General features: G+C 51.4%; 4 protein-coding genes across 4 annotated transcripts; 2 read left to right on the plus strand and 2 right to left on the minus strand.

Annotated features, from left to right (window-relative positions):
• Positions 1-947: 947 nt before the first annotated feature.
• Positions 948-3781, minus strand: LOC100897657 (stromal membrane-associated protein 1). The gene is made up of 4 exons (XM_003737231.2): positions 3269-3781; positions 2600-2761; positions 1959-2483; positions 948-1866 (listed from the first exon to the last, which is right to left on the minus strand). The coding sequence occupies exons 1-4, from the start codon at positions 3390-3392 to the stop codon at positions 1451-1453; spliced, it is 1227 nt and encodes a 408-aa protein (XP_003737279.1). The 5' UTR covers positions 3393-3781; the 3' UTR covers positions 948-1450.
• A 9492-nt stretch (positions 3782-13273) lies between these two features.
• Positions 13274-15174, plus strand: LOC100905212 (sepiapterin reductase). The gene is made up of 6 exons (XM_003737201.2): positions 13274-13425; positions 13555-13761; positions 13875-14001; positions 14121-14236; positions 14518-14634; positions 14750-15174. Exons 2-6 carry the CDS (start codon positions 13579-13581, stop codon positions 14972-14974), a joined length of 768 nt encoding a protein of 255 aa, XP_003737249.1. The 5' UTR covers positions 13274-13425; positions 13555-13578; the 3' UTR covers positions 14975-15174.
• Positions 15153-17282, minus strand: Naxd (NAD(P)HX dehydratase). The gene is made up of 8 exons (XM_003737200.1): positions 17199-17282; positions 16899-17074; positions 16611-16681; positions 16282-16461; positions 16033-16179; positions 15788-15920; positions 15500-15651; positions 15153-15404 (listed from the first exon to the last, which is right to left on the minus strand). The coding sequence occupies exons 1-8, from the start codon at positions 17237-17239 to the stop codon at positions 15291-15293; spliced, it is 1014 nt and encodes a 337-aa protein (XP_003737248.1). The 5' UTR covers positions 17240-17282; the 3' UTR covers positions 15153-15290.
• Positions 17283-18188: 906 nt separating this feature from the next.
• Positions 18189-21637, plus strand: Cog7 (conserved oligomeric Golgi complex subunit 7). The gene is made up of 9 exons (XM_018642092.1): positions 18189-18480; positions 18756-18932; positions 19067-19218; positions 19344-19685; positions 19789-20557; positions 20662-20759; positions 20859-21132; positions 21231-21404; positions 21512-21637. Exons 2-9 carry the CDS (start codon positions 18756-18758, stop codon positions 21635-21637), a joined length of 2112 nt encoding a protein of 703 aa, XP_018497608.1. The 5' UTR covers positions 18189-18480.
• Positions 21638-23198: the final 1561 nt, after the last annotated feature.

A 23198-nucleotide genomic window follows, 5' to 3' on the forward strand; every position in this document is an offset into this window, starting at 1 on the left:
AGCACATGCCCCTAGCACGTGCGGGTCCATGCCCCCAGTACATGGACCCGCTGACCCCGCAGGGATTAATTCAATGCCCCTGCGAGGGGTTAAACCTCCACGAGAGGGTTCCGCGCAAGAGAAAAGTTCCGGGGAGCCCGTCGAGGATCGAATTCGGCTGCACGAAGTTCTGTGGATACAGATGTCGTGTGAGTCCGAAACGGATTGCGAAAGTGCTCATTTCTGACTTTTTCTCACGGGTATTCCGGTGGATGTCTATCGCCGCGCCTGTCGAGGAGCGAATCTTTGAGGGACCTCTCGTGCGGTGCGGAAAGCCTCAGGAAAGACATTCTCAGCAAGACTCTTATATCAGGAACTGTTTTCCCACAAAAATCTAGCGAGCTGCCCCGATGAGAACCCCTCCCCTCGTTTCGGAGTCGTCATCTCGAGCAAGATCAACCGATATTTGATTGAATTCCGTGCTTCGGCATGACTTTCCCAATGATGTTGATTAATTTCATTAATGGATATCGGTCTCTTCTGCGATATCTTTGAGATAGGATTATGCTGTCGACGATGATCGCACGTCACCTTGTACCACGTAGCGGTCTTCTGGTTTGATCTGAGTTTATACCTACACCGCGTCGATAAGTTTGCCGCCATGGAAAGCGCACCCGGTGGGCATACGACCATACGGCGTCATTCCTTGGATATGATGTCAGCTTTTCGGCAGCTGTTCACTGTTGTGGTATCAGCGCGGACTGCTCGGGTTGATCGTTTGAGCGAGCGAAGTATTCTTTCAGTTCGCGCCTCGGGAAACGCGTATTGCATCTGCTGCCCATTTCCGGAACTCGGGTCAACGGACACCTTATGCGGTCAGCTTCCGTGGCGTGGAGCTCGGCAGTTGGAGAAGCTTCGATCCAGGGCTCTGCTGCCTCGAAATCGCATCCGATATATAGAAAGAACACCTTTCGTAAGCAGTCAACAACGCTGACGTTATTTATTCAGTTAGTCCTCAGTCCGTACTCCGCGAGGTTAACGACGATGGCAAGACTTGTAGCAGAGAGGGACCATGATCGCATCCGAATCAATATCGCAGACAAAGAGGACCGCCCCTGGGCGAGAGAGTTCACATTCTAACGAGCCCTCGGAGACTGTTGATAGATGGAACTCCCGTGAATTAGAGTATATAAATATAATAATTTGTATACACATCGACTCGCTTCTCGCTTCCAACATTGTCCGGTGATTCCTCTGTATGTACAACAGCGTATAGCATGCTGCGTCGAAATCGTAGCGAAAGTCGCCCTCGAGATTAGGGGCTGAAAAAATATGCTTCCCGACCAAAAACGAGCTCAAGTGGTAGGTTCTGCGGGTCGAAGTCCCATTCGGATTCATAACATCCCCAGAATATCTCGTAGATCGACCCGGGAGCTGTTTCTCGATTCGGTTTCCTCAGGATCGACGATCTCTAATGCCACAGATTTGACGTCAAGGGACTATTCCCGTTAGGATTGAGTTGAGCTGTCGGAAAGCCACCCCCAGCGGGGTCGCCCATTCGAAGACCGGCGAACTGAGCGTTCACAGCCCCTACATTGGACTGTTGTCCGGCGGCCATCCCGTTGGAGGGCGCACCGAAATTCGCCATCTGAAGGTTGTTGCCCATCGAACTCTGGAACTGTTGAGGCACGACCTGCTGTTGCTGGTGGGGGAGAGGACGGTAACCCTGTTGAGTTGACAGACCCAAGCCGTACGAAGACTGGGTGTTTACCATGCCTCCCGCCAGGAATGGATTGTTCGCCACCTGCTGACTCATGGGCATTCCCATACCGGCACTCACGAGAGGATTCGCTGCGTGTGAACCGAGCGATTGCATCGAGGGCTGACCTGTAGAGAGGAATATGCCTGTTGATATGTCTCTCAGGGACATCTCCATATCGGGCCATGAATATGATGTAGCAGTAGCGACAACTTCCTACCCGGAATGGATTTTGAATACAATGATAGGATGCTCTCTTTGTCTATCCGCGAGGCCGCTCCGCTATTCGGCTGCGGAGATATGGGATTCGTTATTGAGCCAGCCGAAACCTGGTTGAAGAAGTCTTTCTCCTCGGTCGATGCGGCGACCGGAGCCACAGAGACAGGAGCTGGCAGAGGCGCAGATATGAAATCCGCGAATATATCGTCACTGGGTAACGCAGTCGTCGGCGATTTTTGACTCGGCGAGCTCGGAGACGACATGTCTTTGATGTTTCCTGATGAATTGGGTCTCGGGATTGAGCTCGCGACGGCGTTTAATTCAATCTTCTTGTCGGAAGCTCTCGACGTCGGTGCGCTTCCCCCAAGGACGCTGAAGTCGGCCTTATGAGGTTTCGTGGGAGGAACCCACTCTCTGGCGATGTATTTTTTGTGTTCGTATTTTCCACGGATGAAAGTTTCCAGGGCTGAATCGTTTTGGGGTCTCCGGAACCCATCGGGTAGATTAGCTTCGTACACCGCCCGACCTACGGGAGAATGAGAAGTGTCAGGAGAGATGCCGGCCGTTCCCGATCCCAGTGTCGGGGCAGCGAGTTCGGTCGTCGTATCCGTACCGATCTACATCAAGTATTTCAGGGCTTACCTTTGCTGTTCCCCATTTTCTGCATCGAGCCCACTTGCTCATCGGTCCACGAATCCAAATTGACCGATTTCACTCTCGAGATGTGCACTCCGAGATTTCTGTGAATGCCGGCACACCTTATGCAAACGAAAATTCCCAGGTTCCATGACGCCCATCGAGGTCCTGTAGAGTTCTACGCTTAGATGAAAAGATTCAAAATGCCTCACACTCGGCTTAGGGCACAGCGGCAAGTCAGGGATTCTCCCATCGTCCAACGACGACGAGAGCTCCGAGGCCCAGAGTCCGAGTGCAACACTCCGACAGCTGGCACGGAGGGTCGTGGTCTGCAAGGTCCGAGAGAAAAGCCCGCAATTTGAGGAGTTTGTCCCCCATCCCTGAGCAGGGCCAGCCTTTGTAAACTCGGAAGGGATGGAGTGCCCCGCGATGCTCCGCTCGAAGCAGAATGCAAGAATCGTAATCATATGGCTCCGACCGAGTCACGTCAACTGGAAACACGATCTGCCCAGCTGCTCTGTCTCGTCGCGAGCGAATTCTGTCTTTCACGACAATATGATCAGTCGCGGGGGTTATGTCCGAGTGGAACATCTCCCGACACAATCGGTGGATATGATCCCTGACAGGGAGCTTGCCCGACGGATGATCATAGGACGTTAACTCCGGATGACTAACCTTTGGCATCGCAGTCGGCACAGTATTTATTTTCTTCTTCCCGGAGCAAATGGCTGAGAAGGGCCTGCATCTTATCCTGCAGCTGTTTGTCAGCTTTCGAGTTTCGATAGCTTGAGTTCGACATTGCGAGATATGCTAGATCGTCGGTCAGAGTAGAAGCCAAACAATGAGACAGGTCGACTATTCCGGAAGAACTAAGTAACGGATCTCAGAAATTTCCCTGCCTGCTCCTTGAAATCCTCCACAGCTCACTGCCACTCAGATGACGGTGGAGCCGATGATGATGATCACACGGGTGGTGTTCTAAAAGGTGGCTCCTCCACAATAGCTGACGACATCGAACCCACTCACACACGCGCTAAGATCTGTTCCAATGAGGAACGGATAACGAATTAACGTCGTTTTCCCGACTGGAAGAGCGCCCTTCGAGGAAACGCTGCACAGGATGTAATGGAGAATGGGATCAGCGTTCCTAAAGAACGAAGGGGATGATATTTCGGGTGATGACTTATGGTGAATGGTGATGGTGTGAGATTAGACCGCTCGTAAAGGCGCTGATGATCTCTGTCTGGCGTCAAGGGTCGATCGGGCGACTCTCCAAGACAACTCTTCGGCGTCTAGTTCCTGAAACTTGCGCTCGGGCTCTCGCATTCGATGCCGAGAGTCTGACCGGTGCTCAAGGCCATGCTTGGCCAACGGCGCGACGCCACACCCCTGACCAAGGCCTGTATGAAGGGCGGGCTCTGGGACGGGAGAAAGCTCAACAGGGGGCCGTTGGCGGAATGAACCGACTCCACCGGTTTCACATGGATTCCAAAATGCTTCTGCAGAGGCGATAAGGATATACATATGACCGGCCCATCGTGCATCTCGCCTTGAGCTGAAGAGCTCTTGCATTCAGGGGATCCCTGCAACGAGTCCGCCTCCTGCCTCCGTAGCAGTTGGGCCGCTCCCTCATTCAGGATGTTCTCGGAGACAGTAAAAGATGAACGTCAATGAGATGCGATGAAGAGCTCCGGGCTCGATGCAACACTAGTGATGGATGAAAATGTTTCGCATGCTGAACAAAGAGCTCGATTCGCTTCGGCACTCCGAAATCGAAACTGGTCGATCTCGAGCGTCGGTGAATGTTCTAAAATCAAACTCGACCTCCTGCTGTGCTCAGCTTCTTTTTCGGTCAGCGCTCTTGACTCTCGATGGTGCATATTTCCCTTCATCAGGTTGACTCGTTAGGTCGAACTCGAAGTCATCGGAGATCATCATCATCAGCAAAGGGTTTCAACTCGACTTCTCTCTCAGGTCCCGATTCCGCGCTCCAGTTGTCTGCATTCAATCGGTAGGTGGGACCAGATTCTTTGTTCAATCCCGGCAATTTTTTGGATCCGCCCAGAGGCTCTCGGCCCAATTTAGAGGCTCAATATGAGTTGCGAATTGTGGAACTCGAGTCGCGAGAAGAGCCTGGTTAGGAGGGGTCTCCTCTCCTCGGAGGCATGATGATGATGATGGTGGTCATGATCTCCGCCTTGGAGGAGCGGGGGCCGGATTCGTGTCACCTGTATTGTTGAGGATGGTCTCCGGATCGATTCGTTTTCTCCTCGACGTCCCTTCGCCGTAGCGTACGCCTCTTCCAGCCTTTGCGTAATCGAAACCGGAAAATGATCCTTGGGGACTAGTTCCCGGCCGGGAGAATTCCTTCGGATCCGAGATTATCAGTTGAGCCAGTGACATGCATTCAAATTTGGCGCTAAAAACTTGGAGATACTTCTGGTGAAAGTATCCGATCGTCCTACTCGATTTACTTCTCTACATCACTGCTCGAGGGTCCGACATCGAAAACTGGGCGGGAAATGTACGAAAGAGGGCTCCCGTTGAAAAAAAAATCCATCACTCCGAGAGCTCTTGGAGAGCACCGACGCTGTCCAGCTTACCTCGGAGCGCAAAGACGAGGAGGTTTTTCGTGGAGCGCCCCTGGCTCGGAGTGGCTTGTTACGATCTGCACCGCGACGTGACGAAGCCCAGGATGATATCGCGCGAGCAGAATATGGTCCCGTGAAATGCAGAAAACCCCGATGAGAGCCCGGAGCTAGCAGATATTGTCGGTTATCGAGGGAGCCGGAGGTGGAACTACCGAATGTACCGGTGAGTCATATGCTCTATGGGAGTTCTCAACCCCTGAATGAGTTCGGTGCCTCTATTCCCTAATGAGCAGTCTCGGCGAACTGGAAAAAGTGGTTTAGAGTTCTGAGAGGTCTCAGAGTGAATGAGCTCGGTACACATATTATTCATATGTATTCTGGGCTGCGACGTCTCCTTCGAATCCTGCTCACCGCGATCCCACATCGTAGCGGAGACGATCGTCTAATTTCAGCATCGTTCCGGCGCAAGAATACGCGGGTGTGGAAGTCTGGCTCGGCTCCCTTCTTCCAGGACTATCAGACAGTGAGCCGTATATACACCCCCCGTCTTGGAAGGGTGTGTTCTTGCGATTGCGGGAATTCATGGAAGTCGTTGCGCATGGTTCCCGTGTACTCCGCGGTTGATTCTTTCGATCACTCCGTTGACGAACCGGAGGACGCTTCAGCTGGAGAATCATTCGGTTTCCCCTCATAATTCAATTCTCGGAATCACTATGAGAAAGCCCTAGGTATAGAGAATGTGGCGGTTTTGCGGGAAAGGAACTCCGAGAAGTAGATCCTATCTGTTTCGATCGAAGGAAGCAATCGTGCCGAATTCCCCTGATGCTCCGGAATTCTCGAACTTGCCGCGAGTCGACCCGTCGCGTCGTCTTTCAGGCTGCAGTATTCGGGGAGCCAATGCGCAACCTCTTCGCGGAACAGAGAAGGATTCTCCATTCCTTGAGGGACAAGCGCTTCGCGGATGTTCGAGCTTGCCGGGAAGAGTCGCTCTGAGCCTCCGAGTGTTCTCGAGGAATACCCTCCTCGCGAACGATGGTCGACCAGACCTCCAATGCAATCCAAACAAGCCGCTTTCGTATCACTGTTCTCCTCAATCCCGTTTGTATCTCTGAACATGAATCCAAGAATCGAAGGCAGTAGAGTCTAATGTGCTTCCTTTCTCAAATGTGGGCACGCGCATCCGAAGTCACGCAATGATGATCCGTTTGTCGGTCGCGGAATCGAGTGAGATTAAAGGATGGATAGGGTATTCTCGTGCGTTCCATCGATCAAAATGTATCTGTGAAGACTTCGAATCTGTCATAGAATTAAATCACAAGTCACTCAAGTTAGCTCCTTCATCTCGTCAACTGAAGTGCGAACTCACCAAACTATATCCCGTTCCGAATTCCCTACCAGCGAGAGAGACACCAGCTCTATCGCACGCTGAGCGTTCCCCATTGGTTCCAAGGATCCGTGTTACACGCCGCGTCAGCTTCGTGAGCGTGAGCTCACCAGGGGTGGCGCTGTTCACCCCATCTGAGAGATTTTCGATATACCTCTGTCTCTCTCTGAGCGCCATGGTCGGAAATGGCGTGCCGTCGAATGGCGCGCTTGGCCCTCGAGCTCCTCGGTGCGGCTTCGCTAATTGATAGGGAAAAGATGATATGGCATTCTAGAGATCTTCTGCAAATTTCTGTGCTAATTCGATGGATTTCCATGGCATGTCGCGTACCTACTGATCTGAAGATTTGAGTCTGATCATTTTTGGGAAGAAGACGGAACATTCCCCCGAATCCCGGAGCCGGAATTCTTTCTTAGAATGAGTTTTTGACGAACCTCATATTCAAGTACTCTAGTGGTTCCATTCATGGCATCCTCCCACATGGCTTCGGAAGCCTAGGATTAGTTGGCGCGATTCTAACGTCTTCCGTGCATTGTGCACGTTGATTCAAAGTCTCGGCGGCGACTGAGCTTCGTCGAATTCCTTGTATTTGAAGTCTAGTTTGTTGTATGCGTCCGACCACGGCTTCTCCAGTCCAGCTTTTTCGAGGGAATTACGACTGAGTCGAGGGAGTAGAGGTCTCCTCTACGGGACAAAGTCTCCGTTCTCCGTAGTCCTCGATTTACATATGAGGGTCGGGGATGTCGAGTTGCTTCGAGCGCCGAGAAGCTCCTCATACGTACAACGGAGAGGAAAAATAGCATCATGGAAAACTCGGGTTGTCACTGCCGTCGGGTGTCGTCCTTATAGCAGCACAACCACTCTAGCCTGAGTGGTGCCTCGTTGCTTATCATGTATTTAGATCAAGAACCAAGGGGAGCGTTTCTATGGGGCCGAGGGGTTGTTAGGAGAACTTCGATCGTCCCATGCATTTCCAGGCGGTGTTGCCAAACGCTGTTCATCGACCGATCGTTATGGCTCGCCAAGGAAAGCTCCCGCCTTCAAATCGGCTTCTCAGATGCATGAAACGGAATAGAATCCGTCTCTCCCCTTAGGGAACTTTTGAACCAATGCCATCAGATGGTTGAAAAGTTCCCCCTTCCGCTAATGGCGCCGTCATTGATCGTACCTCGATGATTGATCTGATACCTTGATCTTGACCGAAAATACGCCATGGGGAGTGAATTCAGCTTCCCCGTAAGAGGGAGTGAAATTTTTATCCCAGTTGGTCCATGAAATGTCCCGAGCTTCAATCGGATGAATAGTCGTATCATCGTAGATCTCTAAAATCCGGGAATTATTTTGCTGGCTCCTCAACGACCCTCGCGGAGACCACCGACGACCCCGCGCTGGAGGTACGCATACGCCACCGTCAGGGAGCTGGAATCTCATAAGTATGTGAACCCGGTCCGTATCTATCGGATGCAAATATGCATGGATGAGATACGAGGACATTCGGGGGACGGAGGAGCTGCTTCCCGCCAATGGGGGGCGACGACGACTCGACGCTGAAATATACTCCCCTGACTCGCCAGTGCCGGACATTCCGAGAACACTTGCCGTCGTTTTCGCTTCCACCCTGGAGTCCAAGACTGAGAAGATATCCAGCGAGAAGTGTCTGCCGGAAAGGAAGACGAAGGCTGCTGCCAGTCCAGCTCGGGAGGCTCCATCATATCTTGCGCTCCGGAGCATGCCCAGGGCATGAGTATCGACACCGATTCCGTCATCGTCGTCGCCTACTCAGCGATCAACGGCAAGCAGAGTCTCTAGCTGTCTCTTAGAAAGGCTCACTCCGAAGCAGATAGGCCGAGATCGGTCGATGAATATCTGGCATCGTCCACCGACCCATTTCTGCTTATCAGCTCGAGCGAGCACCGGAGCGTGTCTGGAGATGTTATCAGACGCTTCTGATCCTGAATTCGAGCGCTCGGCATATATTAAAGCTACTCGCAATCAACGCTCTAGCCGAGGTGCGACGTCGAACCTGGTTGAATTTTGATGAGATCGCTCGTCAGAGGCTCCGTCAATTCGTGAAGAGAGTCGTCATCGACAGTTTGTGTGAGGCGGGCTGTCGCTTTTGTCGAGAACTCACCTCCACCAGTCATGGGAGCAAATTTTTGTGTCGGGCAGAGTCTCAGGTTTTTTCTCTCGCATCCAACTCCCCGTCCAAGTTGATCTTGGAGGAGTCCTTAGTTGAAATTGGCCTCGAGTTCCAGAGCTAGCGCTTGATAGAATCACTTCCCCTCCCGGATTGCATATGAAGAGGAACGATCGCTTCATCAAGGCGTCAAAGGGGCGGATGAGACAGTCGAATATCGTAGTTGCGAATAATGGACAGATCTCCCTCATGTTTCAACTCCTAGAGAGATCGTCTGATCATCGCCACAAGCTCCCATCTCGCCCGAATAGCGGTTTGAAACGAAGGGGATAATCACTCCCCCTCATGGGGTGGGGTGTCGAATGTTTTTCTGAGACTATGGCAACAGGCCGTGGAGTACGAAGCGAGGACTCTCTCTGAGGACACGACAAGCTTCGTGATTGGTCTCGAAGGCGGAGAGGACTTCACGAGGGAAGAGGAAAACAGACCTGTTGCTGAAATAGTGGCTCCCGTGAAATGCTCAGAGCGATCGGCACTTTTCATTCGCCTTGTGGATCTCGAATCCAGAGCTTTGACTCCAGTACTCGCCGCTTTCGCATCTAAGGAGGCTCTGTGGAAACAAGGATCGAATATGCTCGAATACGTGGACGACACGCAGCGGAGTGTTCGAGTTCTGTGTCAATATCGTCTAAGGGTGAGCCTGTCGTATGTTTTCAATAGATAATACCAGCCGCTTATCCGGCTGCAGCTCTTCGAGCGAAACTTGTCATCTTGAGACATCGGCTCTCCACAGTCTTAGCAGGGAAGACACACGGGTACGAAATCGCTGAATCCTACCGAATCGCATGAATATTCTGATTGAAGAGCATGCACGTCTTTTCCCGTTTCATAGATTCTAGTCGTATATCAGAGACTACCGTTGTATGTTTCCCATTCCCCGGCATAAGGTTGGAGCACGCTTCCATTCGAATGTGAACACCGTAGGACCCATCGTACAACTACGCCGGCTTAACGGAATAATCTATCAGAATCTTTCCCGTGGCTATTTGCGAGTCTCTCGAACATGGATACCCGATTTCCGGGTCCAGAAGGTGCCCCTTCACTAGAGACTGCTCCTATGTCCGAGCCTGCACTCTTATTCATTTCAAGCCCCAAGAGCTGCTTCTCTATCACAGACTGATAGTATGTTGGAGACTGCGTCACCTCATAAAACAAGGTTGTCCCGTCGCCTTTTCTGCTCTGATGGATTCGGAGGAATGCAGAATAATGATGAAAAATCATTTATCTACGAGGAATGTTGAATGAACGTGAGACGCACAAGGCTGCTTATCAGATCGACGATACGGCAGCAGAGAAGACACTCGGCCCGCTCGATCAGATTGGAGGAAACACTGGCCGAGCTCAGGGATTCATTCGCTAATCCTTTCATCTTATCAGAGCGGTCCGACGCGACGTCTTCCCCCTCTCCGATAATGACGAGCGAGTCCCGAAGGACGCTGAATGACATCTGAGAATCCGAGTCGAGGGTAGAGAACCGATTCTTAAGCGGAATTCTTTAGGCTTCACCTTGAAAGTTCTCGACCTGACCTTCCTTTCGTGGCAGCGGGATCGAGGTAAGAAACAGATGACTGCTTCCATCTTCCACGCTCACAATTACATGTCGTATGAGCATATCAATATCGAAGAGAATTGTGTTCATCCGATCTTCCTTGATCAGCACTGAGCTCAAGACTTCGATTCGTTCCGGCCGTCCAGCGGGCCGTTTCACTCCAGAAAAGGCGCAGCGGACCAGGGATAGAGCACGGCCGTACAAGAGATCGGTGTCCGACGTAGGACATCCGGGTCCCGAGTCCGGAGCGGTGCAGGATATACGTAGGTAGCCTGATATGATTTCAACAAACCTCAGAGACGGCTACACGAGGGTTCTCGCTTCATGGAAGACTATTGATTTTGTTGATGTGCTTCTGAAAGTCAATAAAATCGGTGTCTTCTTCTGGCGTAACCCCAGTCATCTACAGCTGGAATCGACAACATCGAATCGGAGGAAATGTAAGTTTTTCCCCTGTCTATATAGGCTAGGCTGGACTTCTGTATCAGATAGAGACCGTCCGAAAATTTTCTGACAGCAGCCATGTATGATATTCGATAAATTCAACCAGCGCAGCGCTGAAGGACGAGATTCCCTGTACCATCTTATCAATAAACTAAGGGGAGTTGGGATGAATCTTACTTGAGAGGTATTTCACCTGAGCTCTGAGCAAGCCATCGGCCGTTGATTCCGGTGTTTCCGAGCTGATATTCTATGGTGTCCAAGCAACCCACCATCAAGTTTCCGGCAATCGCCGAGGCTATGATTGTCCTCGTCATTGAGTCACGGAGAGTCAGTGTACCTACGTGGGTCGAACTCATATTGAATTTGTCTCGTCCAGCAGACCTCGAGGTTTTCTCGCCGAAGACCTCGCGAGAAGGCTGGCGGGAAACCTCACGGGAGACCTCAGGGAAGCACGTTGGAAGCTCTCCATGAGAGACTCATCGGATACCCACACCGTGAACGCTCTGTCCCGTTCGACCGGTCAGCAGCGGTGTCCCCGGAGAATAAAAGGACGTCTCCCAGCGAAATTCCTGCATGTTTCCCTTCTTTGAAGCTCCTCCTCTTCAATTCGCAGGATCTCCTCCTATTAGTTACGGGATCTTGGGCTGCAACGAATATCGCGAATCTAACAATGAGCGATCCATAACGTCCTCCTTCACTACGGAACTCGTTCCGAAATTCGAGCCCCGAAGGCCGAGCTTCGCATCGCTCACATCAAGCAGAATCATTTGTTGCTGGGTTTGCGGATCCGACACGCTACGAATTTGAAGAATCGCGGAGGAAATGGGATTCCATAGGAAACAGCTAGCCCACAGACAACGAACAACTCAAGCCTATCGCGCGGGAACTTCCTAGCTCTAGGGAGACTTCTTGGACCGCGGACCAGCTCTCGGGTCCATTCTGAAGACTCCGAGATAATTTCATCAGCTCAATTTTTTGCCGTTTGGTATGATGACAAATAACGTCAACAAACCACGAGGATGCATTTCCCTCTCAGCGAGCTGCCTGATCTTCCGTCCATCCGCGGGCTCCGGTTCCGGCTCCTCCGGTTCGCCATTCCAGACAGGATAGTCTGGATTGACCGGCGCTGCTCGCTCGTGTTCACAGGAACCTCTATCGAGCCCCGCAGAAGCCTCAAAACTTCCTCCCGTTGGCGTGATAGAGGCGTGGAAATCGGATTCCGATCTCATCCCCATTTCCGGGGTTCAAAGGCAGGAACTTAACTCCGAGAGGAGTTAGTCATAAGAAGCGACAATCTACAATCAAAACCCATCGTCATCATAGTCGAGTCATCATACTGAGGAGAGATGATGAAACGCGTCCCGGGTGACATATCTCCTTCGCCCCAAGGCGCGTACGGTCATTCCGCACCGAAACACCGCTCGCTTACTGAATGGGACCATCCCCCTGATAGAATCTTCTCACGAGTCACGAGGCATCATTTGGCCTGCGATACGACTTATCGGGAAATGCACCGGGAGGCAGGAGACCCGGGACCCGGCCTTCCACGTTCGACGGTGACAGGTCAGCAGGCGACAAACAAGGGAAGATCTTCGGCAGACGAAAGCCGATCAACGGTCCTTGTGCTCGATGAACCTGAAGACGTTCGATCATTCTCGGATAGAGGGGAAGAAGCCCTAGCTAATTGGATCAATCGCTATAATGGATAAATTCAAGCAGAGAACCGGCATTCGTCTCCGGACGCCGTCGAGCCATCCTTCGAGGATTTCGATTTCTTCCCCGACTCATCTCTTTGTCGTCGCTCGTTACCGAGCGAGGAACAAACTTCCTCCTCTGTTTCCCTAAGGAAACTGATATTTCATTGCAGCGAGGATTTTCTCAAACAGGTAAACGATACCCAATGTATAATACGTATATCCTTGTCGACTGTCGATTTGGAAGCCACGCGCGCCTCTTCTGCATGCTCGTGTGAATTTTTCCCCGAGGAGCGAAGCAAGTCTGTCTTGTCTCCGAATGTGACTTTCAGTGATTTTACGAGGGGCACTGGAATAATATTTTCTCGAGAGCGCGTTTTATCGCTCAGGAATGCGAATTGAACGGAACTCAACATCCGTCAGCAATCGATGCAGCTCTCCTCTCTGAATAAACCAAGTAGTGACCTATCGAGATTCAACTCAAACTGCTTTTTCGGGTGTGATCCATGGATTGCTGGAAAGATGTCATCTGTTATCGAAACCCTCATGGGACTGATCATCCTGGGGAGAGTATCGGAGGAGCATATGAGATAGTCGGGCTACGGTGTACGAAGCATTAGCTCGATAGAACGACTCAAGAACTCAAGAGGGCAGAGCATATCTTAGAGGGGCAGCAAACAAGACGACGATTGAAGCAGTCGCGAAATCTATCGGGCGGGGTGGGGTGTCTTTTCGATATGCAGACGTAGGACGCTTGGAATTCGCGGGTAGAGAAATCTCGTCGGCGAACGTCGAGCTCTCGATACGACTGCTCGGACGAGGAGCGCAAAGTGCCACAGCGGAAGCCCATTGTGCTCGGTCTACGCACCAGTTACTTGCTCCTTCCTGACAGGTGACCTGTATCCCGGGTCACGGCTGCTCTCTCGCGGACACCTCAATCGACTTGTCCGGAGCCATCCCATTCCGGCACCACGTGAGTGTACCGCCTCAATCGCTTCTGACAATTGCGAGCATTTGACGGAAGCGATATACAGATTCTGTGGAGCTCTATACTTGCAAAGGAAATGCATTCGAGTATGTCTGAACGTCGATAAACTTACAGCTGCAAGGAAGACTCGGCTCTAGCATGAAGAACTTCTACGGGAAACGGTGTCTCCTGCTCGTGACCGGGGCGTCACGCGGCCTTGGATCGGAAATAGCGCGAGCACTCTCTGAGAAACTAGGTGGAGGATCAGTCGTAGTCCTTGCGGCCACGAACTCAGATTTGCTGCAAGAGAAGTGCCGGGAATTCGCTCAGAAGTTTCCTGAGGTATCTTGACACCCTTCTCGGGCCCTCTTAACTCCTCATTTTGCACCGAACTAGTTGCGCTGGCAGAATGAATGGCGAATGATAGAATTCTTCCTCCTGCCATTTATTCACAGATAAGCTTCCGTTCTTTCACGAGTAGAAATGAGGACGCGACTTTTGCCGACTATGAAGAGTTGTTCGACGAGCATATGAAAATTTCGCCCGACGCTGTTGTAGTCGTTCACAACGCCGGGTCTCTAGGTTTGTATTCCCGAGTTGATTGGAGTCGCCTCGACTAGGGGTGTTCCCAACCAAATCCTCCAAAACTGAGATAAAAGCGGATGTCAGCGGGGAACGTGACAGTATTTCTCTCAATCCAGGAAACATCGACAGTCCCTTGTGTGGGCAGACAGATGGTGAAGCCATCGATCGGTTCCTCCGAGCGAACGTTCGACACCCCATGCTACTCTCTTCGGCCGCGATCTCGAAGTCGAAAGTGAGGGAGTACTTAAGAGCTCTAACAAAGTATTTCAGCACAATCATGTTTACCGGAATCCTCGCTAAAAAAGCGCCCCCTCATATTGATCGGATGACTCACGGGAGCGGCGCCTCCTGGATTCTAGAAGTCGGAGGTTCAGATAGGAACCGTCGATGAAAATCGGTCGCATGAGTTTCTTCATATGAGCAGGCCAACATGTCGCGCCGGTATAGTTCCTCTTTATATTCAGATGACACCCAGGAACATAAGCTTCAAGGGATCTCCTGTCTGACTTTCAGGCCCCGCTATTCCTCATAAATATATCGTCACTATGTGGTATCAAACCGATGAAAGGCACAGGACTTTATTGTACGGCGAAGGCGGCGCGGAAAATGTACTTCTCCTGTCTGGCCGAGGTACAAGAGAATTATTGCGATCTATCAGGTCCATGCATCCTCAAAGGCATAGACTCAATCGAGTCGATATCGAACTCACAATTAATTATCATGCCTCCCTCATTGATTTTTCAAGGAAAATCCGGGAATTCGGATTCTTCAATACTCTCCGGGACCTCTGGACACCGACATGATGGATCAGCTCCGGAAGTCTGCTCTAGACGATGTTGTTGCGATAGCGAAGGTAGTCAAGGAGAGCGGCACCCTCCTTACTGTGGAGCAAACAACCTCGAAACTCTGCGAGATCATCGAGGAAGGAGCTTACGAATCTGGCGCTCATCTAGATTACTTTGACCGCTGATGTTGAGGAGGATTTCGTGCGAGAAACCACGGAATGCGATCGGAATCTCTACCGATCTGCGTCCGTGAAGGTCAGAAAGCAACTTTCGCGCGAAAATTGTAGGCACCGCGAACATTCCTTAAGTCCACGTGTCTGTGTTGTCTGATACGAGCGTATTGCTCACCTCATCAAGGCCAAATACTTTTATTGATTGAATAAAATGTGACGAGGAAAGTCTCGACCGGTCAATAGGTAGATATGATTGCATCCGAATGTTTGAGCGAAACGCGCCTCCTCGGCTCTTTTCCGTCTTGGAGGCTTAAGATGCATCCAACGGTCAGTCCACGGGGAATAGCGCTGTGAAGCTATCACGGATCTCCTGAATGATGTCGGTGGTCAGCGTGCTTCGACGCATGTCTTTGAATGCTGTTCTAGCACTTCGTCTAGTCACCTGCATTGAATCGAAATTATCGAAGACATCCGCTTAGCCTGTACGGTCAAGATTCCTGGCCACTATATGCCCCCCAAAATGACGGTATACCATACCATGGATGCTCCGAGAGCGGCGACTATAAGCGGTGAATGTGGACAATTCTTGTTGAAAACTCTCTGCACTTGAGTATCAGTGGCCCACGACACGAAGGTTCCTAAGAGACCAGCCAACACGTCGCCTTGTCCACCGCACCTCCTCGGACTACCTGGTAGATCGAGTCTCGACCTTAATGCAAGTCACCCACTGATTTTAGCGAGGGAGAAGGGAGGAAGGAATGACTAGACGGATAATCGAAACTCCAAGTTGACGAAGCTTCGTGATCGCTTGAGAACAATCCTTGCCTTGTTCGTCAGTCACTGTCAAACTTTTCCCATCGCTGATTATGTCAGTCGGTCCTTTGCTGAGAATTGTGACGTTTCCGAGCTTGGCGGCCAGCTCCTCGACAGCGTCTGGTGTCACCGACTCGCATTTTTTCTGGAAGACAGGAGCCGTGGTGACAGGGATGGAGTCGACGGCCGGGAGAAAGTCTCCCGACACCTCAAAAACTTCACCGTACTCGGATATGAATCAAGCGGTACCATCTAACCTGGAAAACTGCCTCGTAGAGGTCCTTGAACTCGGGGATGTTGGGTGTTAGAACGGCCCCACTATAGCCCTTGAAGAGCTCCAACTTTCGGCGGAGAAGAGGGAACACTGTCGCATCGAAAATTATCGGTTTCTTTGCTCTTATCGCCTGCAAGAAATCATCTACGTTCAGATACAGGTGTGCATCGGCTCGTCGAGGGGAGCATTCAGCCTTTGCGCAGAAAATCACCAGAAATACGTTCCGAACTACCTCTTTGATGATGGTCGAGACAATTTCATCCAGCTCTGCATCCAATCTCAGGCCCGGTCCGATAATGAGAGCGTGAGCTCGCGGCAGGAGAAATTCACAAATTTTCGACGAATCGGGAGCGTTCAAGTAAGGCAAGACCATCAGCTCCGGACTGTAGGATTTGATGACCGGCGCCGCTTCCTTGAACGAAGACCTCTTACTCAGGGAACTTATGTCTATTGGCTCAGAGCGTCGAGTTCGGGCATACGGAATCGTCGGATATTTGACGTGAGCTCCTGTACACCAGCTCATCGATTATATTATTATCAGTATCTGACACAGACACGTACTTTCGTCGTCACGATGTAGACCAAGTCAGCTCCCAGTCGGAGAGCCGACATCCCTACGTAATAAGGAGCTCCTGAAATTTAGGGACAGTAAGAAGAGCAACCTACGAGGTCGAAGGGCTCTCAATCAGACGAGAATCAATATTCTTATCGAGAATTCGAAACTCGAGGGCTTCGAGGTCCCGAAGAAGGGGCTGAACGCCTCATCCAGCGTATGGGTGACTTTCACTCGGCCTTCATCGCATGATGTAGTCTCGCAATATATCGGAAGATTTCGCGGGATCTACTCACCGGTGTATATGTCGGAGCCTCCAACGACCGCGACCCGTCCACATTGACCTTTGTGCAGATTGAAATCGAGCGGGGGAACAATCGAACACACATATCTCTGATATTCATTCACACCGATGATAGAGCTTCGACCTGTGCTCGCCATTTGACGCACGAAAGCAGGGCCGATTGGAGACCTGTGTCAGGAATTCCCGCTTGAGCTCACTCAGGGTCCTGTTGACAGTTCTTGATTGAGCTCGGAAATCCGAATCGGGCTCCGGAAATCTGAGGGAAATCCGAACCAGAGCTACATCGGCTCACCTTCGAGAAAAAAGCTGCAAACATCTGTATGGGTTCAACATATATGAAGATCGTTCCTAGGCTTCAAGACGAGCGATGCATTGTTCACTACTCCGAGGCTCGTCTTCTGTTCTAAAGGGTGACCTTCCAAAAGGAGTCGAAAATTGCATCTGTTCCGGCCCAACGAAAAGGAGAATCGCAATAGACTCCAATCAATTTCAGAACAACTTTCAGGAGAAGACAAAGTCTCTCCAGCTGATTGCGCGGATCATTGTCATCATTCGAGGAACGGAGGAACCGCAACGACGGACAGCGATCACCCGAGCCGGAAGCGGGGCAGCAGCGATACAAGAAGATGTACATGGACAGTCATGTTCATGAGAGAGACGGCTTCTGCTGGGAATCAGCTCGTCGGTAAGACCGCGTCATTGTTCAGCAGCTCGTCGGGAAGACCGCGTCATTGTTCTGCGGCTCGTCGGGAAGACCGCGTCATTGTTCTGCAGCTCGTCGGGAAGACCGCGTCATTGTCCAGCAGCGGAGGGAAGCCGTCGTATGGCCCGTTTCATTAAGCGCTCCTAGATTCGGGGTCCAGCTTCCACCAGGTCCTCTGAGTTGTCCCTCGTATCAGGTGTCTTTCTTCAGGCGGTACCCCGGTCGATTGCAACTCCTGCTAACTTCCTCCATTTCTGATTTCACCGTCTGTGTCGAGCATCTGGCCGCGATCGATAGCAGCCTGGCTCAGATGGAGGAATCGATTACCGCGGAGCTCGTGAATTAAGCTGATGGCCTCGTACCGTGGCACAGCTTTCTGCTAATCTAATGGAGCCCCCCACTGCATCGGAAGTTCGGAAATAGGGATCTGGCTCCTGGGCGCGGCTCAAGGGAAAGCGATGAAGGGCCGGATTGCTCAGGCACCGTGGGCGAAGAAAGTCGGACGGAGGGACGACGGATCGCCCCAACAGTCTCATCGGACTTTCATCAACGATCATCAGCATCATTGTGTACAATGTCATAAAAAGAGATTTTTCTCCGTTTTCGATCATTTTCATTCCCGTATTTCTTGTTCGCTCCTTCACAGAGCCGGCACTTCCCTGGACGGAAGGACGTGTTGCAGCCCCTCGAGCGGTCGTCCGTATTTCTGAAAAGTCGGCGCGGAGTATCAGACGTCAAGCCCACCTCCACTCGAGACAGCTGATTCTTCTATCCGCTGTCTCCCGGCATCCGTGCTCCTCTCTTGTTCTGCCTTCTCTTCCCATCTTCTGGATTCTCGATACCCCGAGGAGGCTGATGGTCCACTGCGCAGGTCAGAGTTCTCCTTATAATTCTTCGATGGGGTAGAGTCGTAATCTTTGGCAAGCATTTTCTCTGGATGATGCCACATCGTCAAGTTTCGACTACTGCGTTACAGTCAGGATGAATGTGAAGGTATTCCATGACATCGTCGTATCCTGGAGAGCGTCTTGGAGGGTCTTTCTCTCATCAACGAATGCTAACCGTTGTGTTTGTCGGCTCCGGAAGCCTTAGTGCTGAGATGGGTCACTCCCGAGATTATCTAATGAACCTCACGTTCACTCGCAGATGGAGTTGTCGTCTTTCGCTGAGTCGTCCTTCTCAGCCGTCCAGTGGTTGAACTCTATTCTGGATCCTCTCGAGCCTTCTGAAGCCGTTATCGAATCAACGGCTCATGAAGTTTCTTTCAAACTCCAGCTTTTCATTCATCAACTTTCTTTATCACTCCACGATACCGCGTATAATGTGAGTGCGGAAGACTCCTTCTTAAACATGCAGAGAAAACGACAGTCCTGAGAGATGATACACGAATTCCAATGAGCTCCTTCGTTCGACGCCACGTAATTTGAGTCGACTCATTCCGATCGTCTCGACTGCAGATTCACCAACGGGCGGGTTTGCTGGGGAAGCTGCAGCGAGACTTCGACGCTCTCCGCGGCGAAGTGATCGTCAAGCATGGCGTCACACTTCAGGAATTGGAAAGTAGTCGAAGTGCTCAATACCTCGACCTACTCGACACCATCAAGACACGGTGAGGGTAGATATGATCCTGTGTGTACCATGAACCATAAGAGTTGGACGTAATCTGTCGGTGCACCGTTAGAATGCTCGGGAGAGCCGTCAGATTCTCAGCTCAGATCGAAACTTCATTTTCAGGATGGAAGAAGCTCAAACTGCGCTGAGGGAAGCCGACTCCTGGTCGGTTCTAGTATCGGACGTGGAGTCCTTATTTCAGCAGCACAATCTCGAACTCCTCGTCGAGCGAGTCGTCCAGCTAGAACGGTCACTCAACACTCTGAAGAGCGCGCCTGATTACCAACAGAAGAATCAGACCCTGGAAAGCATCAAAAACCGAATCGAAGCCAACATGGCGCCTAGATTAGTATCTGCAGTCAATTCGATGCTGGAAGAGGACGCCGCAAGATGGTTCATATTATTCGGGAAGATTGGCATGGAGAAGCAAGCATTCTCATACTACCAAGGCTGTATAAAAACTCGGTGAGTGCTCTGGGATTCCGAAGTACGATTTTCATTGAGTTCTCCGGAGAGCTCTCCTCCCTCCATGCTGCATCCCCATGAAAGCTGCTCTCCTCTTCCGCAGACTTCAAGAACTGTGGTCTTCACAGAATCACTCGAACCTGAAACAAGCTCTCTCTTTGTTCCATCGAGAATTAACTTCCGAGTGTGAGAAACAACTAGTCTTCGTGGATCGTCACTTGACGCTCACGGATTCCGGAGCTCGGGCCGTCTGTGCTGAGATGGCCTCCGATGTTTTAACAACTATGGAGCCGCCCCTGCAGGACGTCCTCGAGAACTGGCTGACGGAGCAAGCAGACGTTTTGGAATCCGTTCTTGACATACTCGACATCCAGCTCCGGCTCGCGCTGTCCTTGGAGCGAGTTGTCTGTTCTGACGAGAATCACAGAAGCATTCCCGAAGTGTTGAAGTTGGCCGGTACTCTCTTCACTTTCTTGAGGTCGGCAGTGAGTCGTTTCGCACAATATCAAGAGCAACAAATTCAGAGGAAGCTGCAGAGCATAGTGTTTCCAGACCGGAACGTCGACTTGTATTCGCTGCAAGAATTCCATTCGATTTTGAAAAAGAACGGAGAGAAGCTCTTCTCCTTGCTGCTGAGCGCTGAAATGACGTGCAACGAGCGCACCCAAAGCTCCTGTTATCCCGGATTCCTCGATGCGGCTTCGAAACTACTTCGAGCGTTTGTCGAAAGCTGCCGAAAAGACCTGAGTCTCCTCGTACAGATATCTAACGATTCGGACTCATTCGATCACTGGGATCTGGTCAACGAAGTTCTCCAGAGAGTGAATTGTGCGGCGAATTACAGGAAGACCGTGGCCGAGCTCTCGACCAAGGCGAGTTTCAGCAGTCGCTGCAAATGTGCTAATTCAAGAAGCCTTTCCTCTCAGAGTCGAGTACTCTCTCCTCTCGCGAATCAGCGAATATGTTCTCCCCACAGGTGGAGGTGACAATCAGCCGGATTCCATACATGAAAGAAAAACACGGAATACTCTCGGATCTTGTCAATAATTTATTGACTCCGTCCCTACGTCAGCGGTAGGCCGAAATCTCAGTCCCCCGGATTCCATTTATTCGATTGAATCGCTTACGCATTTCCTTGAGCTGGCATCCCTCTCAACATATTGTTTCTTGCAGTTATAAAGCGCTGCTGACGTCAAAGCCACAGTCAGAATGGATCCAATTGTTGGATAAGCTTGAACAGGACACTCTGCGTACCGGAGTCAAAGTGATAACGTCACGAGTCAGTGATCACGTGAAGGCAATGCCGAACGCGCTGAGATCCTCAGAGAAAACACCAAACTTCGCTTCTGCCCCTCTGGAATATGTGACGCAAATCGGTCAATATCTTATGACCTTGCCGCAGTACGTGGAGATAACCAACTCACCTGCGGACGAAGAGCATTCATCGGTAAATACAGAGCTTGTGCTCGTGAGTTCTCGTCACGCGATAGCGGCGCGAGTCTGGAATTCGATCAGGAGAATAGCCTCCTCCCATTTTTGATTCAGGGAAATGCTGAAGGAATCAGCCACTCAGTGTTGGAGTACGCATGTCGAGAGGTGACCAACATCACGATAAATGAAGTCATGCAGCTAGCCTCACTACCCGAGTCAACTTGCCATCAGTTAGCGATCGACCTGGGATATTTGTGTGATGTCCTCGACGATCTTTCCATGGTAGAGGTGAGTTTCCCAGAAGAGCTCGAGCTCGTTCAAGATGGCGTCGAGTCGTTATCTCCCCTCGTCTGTCCATCCTTCCTCGGACCTGAGCCCGATAACGAATCTTCCAGGTGACCCAGCCTCTCCAAGACGTCAAGGAACTGTTGACCTGCAGTTCAGACACGTTTGCTGCGACTTCTCAAGGAAAACCGATGCAGATAGTGCACACCATCAAAACTGCGAGGAAAATTCCCTGAGTCCAATCGGAGTAAAATAATCTGTGATGAACCCTGGAGGCTTTTTGCTTAGAATATGGGGGAGCTAGTCGATCACGCTCTGGACGTAAGTCGCGACACCGGCGTGTGATTTGAACAGAGCCGTGCGTCGCGCTGAGCATTGCAAGTCCCATAGCCACAATGCTCAAGCGCCGCGGCGTGTCATGGCGCTTCACCATTGACTCTATAGCGCCGCGTCCTGGGTACGGCGCACAGCTCTGGATTTGAAGCGTTTTTTATTCGGAGGTGATCAGGTCAGGTCTAATGAGAAAGCAACAAAGGGCGCAGTCTCCCTTTGATTCATTTCCCGGATCGAAGCTCTAGCATACATGACCCTGCTTCCCGCCGTGTAGCGTTCCTAGAAGACAGTGATAAGTAATGAGCCTCGGGCGCCTTTCATCGGGGGCGCCTCGTCCCCCACCGAAATAAAACCGAATTTCCCCGATGATTTCTGCCCTGGGAGCCATTCACCCTATGGTCGTCACCACTCTCTCCGCCCGCTCCGCGTGAGAGAGCTCCCAGTCAATCTCTGGGCTCCGGGGATCAGGATCGCCAGACGTCCCCCCGTGCTTAGATCATCGCCGATTTCCCTAGTCACCAAGATCTTCCTCCTCCACGGTATCCTGATCATGGTGTTCGGGAACAGACCTCCCTATTTCCGGGTGCCGATCGCCCTAATCCAACTCTGCGACCCATCGGGGTTTCGCGAAGAGAGGATTACCGTCAGGGCCACGAGTTGAGAAGGACTGCACATATTACTGAGAGCACCGGCCCCGTATAATTATGGAGGCGTCCCCGGATGCTGTAGAACTGTAGGGTTATGACGGACTCATGATGGGCACTCGGTAGCATAGACCGGTTGCTCGGTCTCGGACGAGGCGTTGGGATCTTCGATTTAGAGTGGCTCGGTTAGAGCCGACCCAATAATATGACTGTCGGGTCGAGCAGACTGATTTCCTGGCCCCGGTCCTACTACCTACCCCCATGCTAGTCGAATCGGTTGTGACGGACCAATTCTTGCCAATGGAGGTTTGGAAGCGATAGCCCCATCGGACGATTCACATGGTTTCCCGCATGCTCCCGCTCGTCTAATTATAAGCAAGGCTGCTGCTATGTTCAATTCATTCAATTCAAAAGCACCTTTATTCAAAGGGGAGGGGGGTTGAGGTAGAGAAAAGATAACAGAATCAAGTTCATGCTAGCGGGAGGGAGTGGGCGGTCGGTAGAGGGGAACCGTCCCTCACAACGCCGGAAGACATCACTGGGGAGCTCATTTTCCGCTACTGATTTGGTGATGCCACGACCAAACGATGTTTTGACCAAGACCAGAATGTTTCGGTCCTGCTTCATCAGGGGAGACATGAGAGGGCCCCCCTCTCATGAGCATGAGACGTGTCGAGGGGACTGGAGTTCAGACCGCATGTTCCCGTTGACTTCCACGTTCCATATCGATTTAGAACCCATTTTCGGATAGAACGGGCTCCGGGTATAGGGGACCGTTTTGGCCGGTCTCTCCAAGTCCGTTACGAAGAGGTTCTTCTGT

Source organism: Galendromus occidentalis, unplaced genomic scaffold (assembly GCF_000255335.2).
Source record: "Galendromus occidentalis unplaced genomic scaffold, Mocc_1.1 scf7180000075420, whole genome shotgun sequence".
Classification (NCBI taxonomy): domain Eukaryota; kingdom Metazoa; phylum Arthropoda; class Arachnida; order Mesostigmata; family Phytoseiidae; genus Galendromus; species Galendromus occidentalis.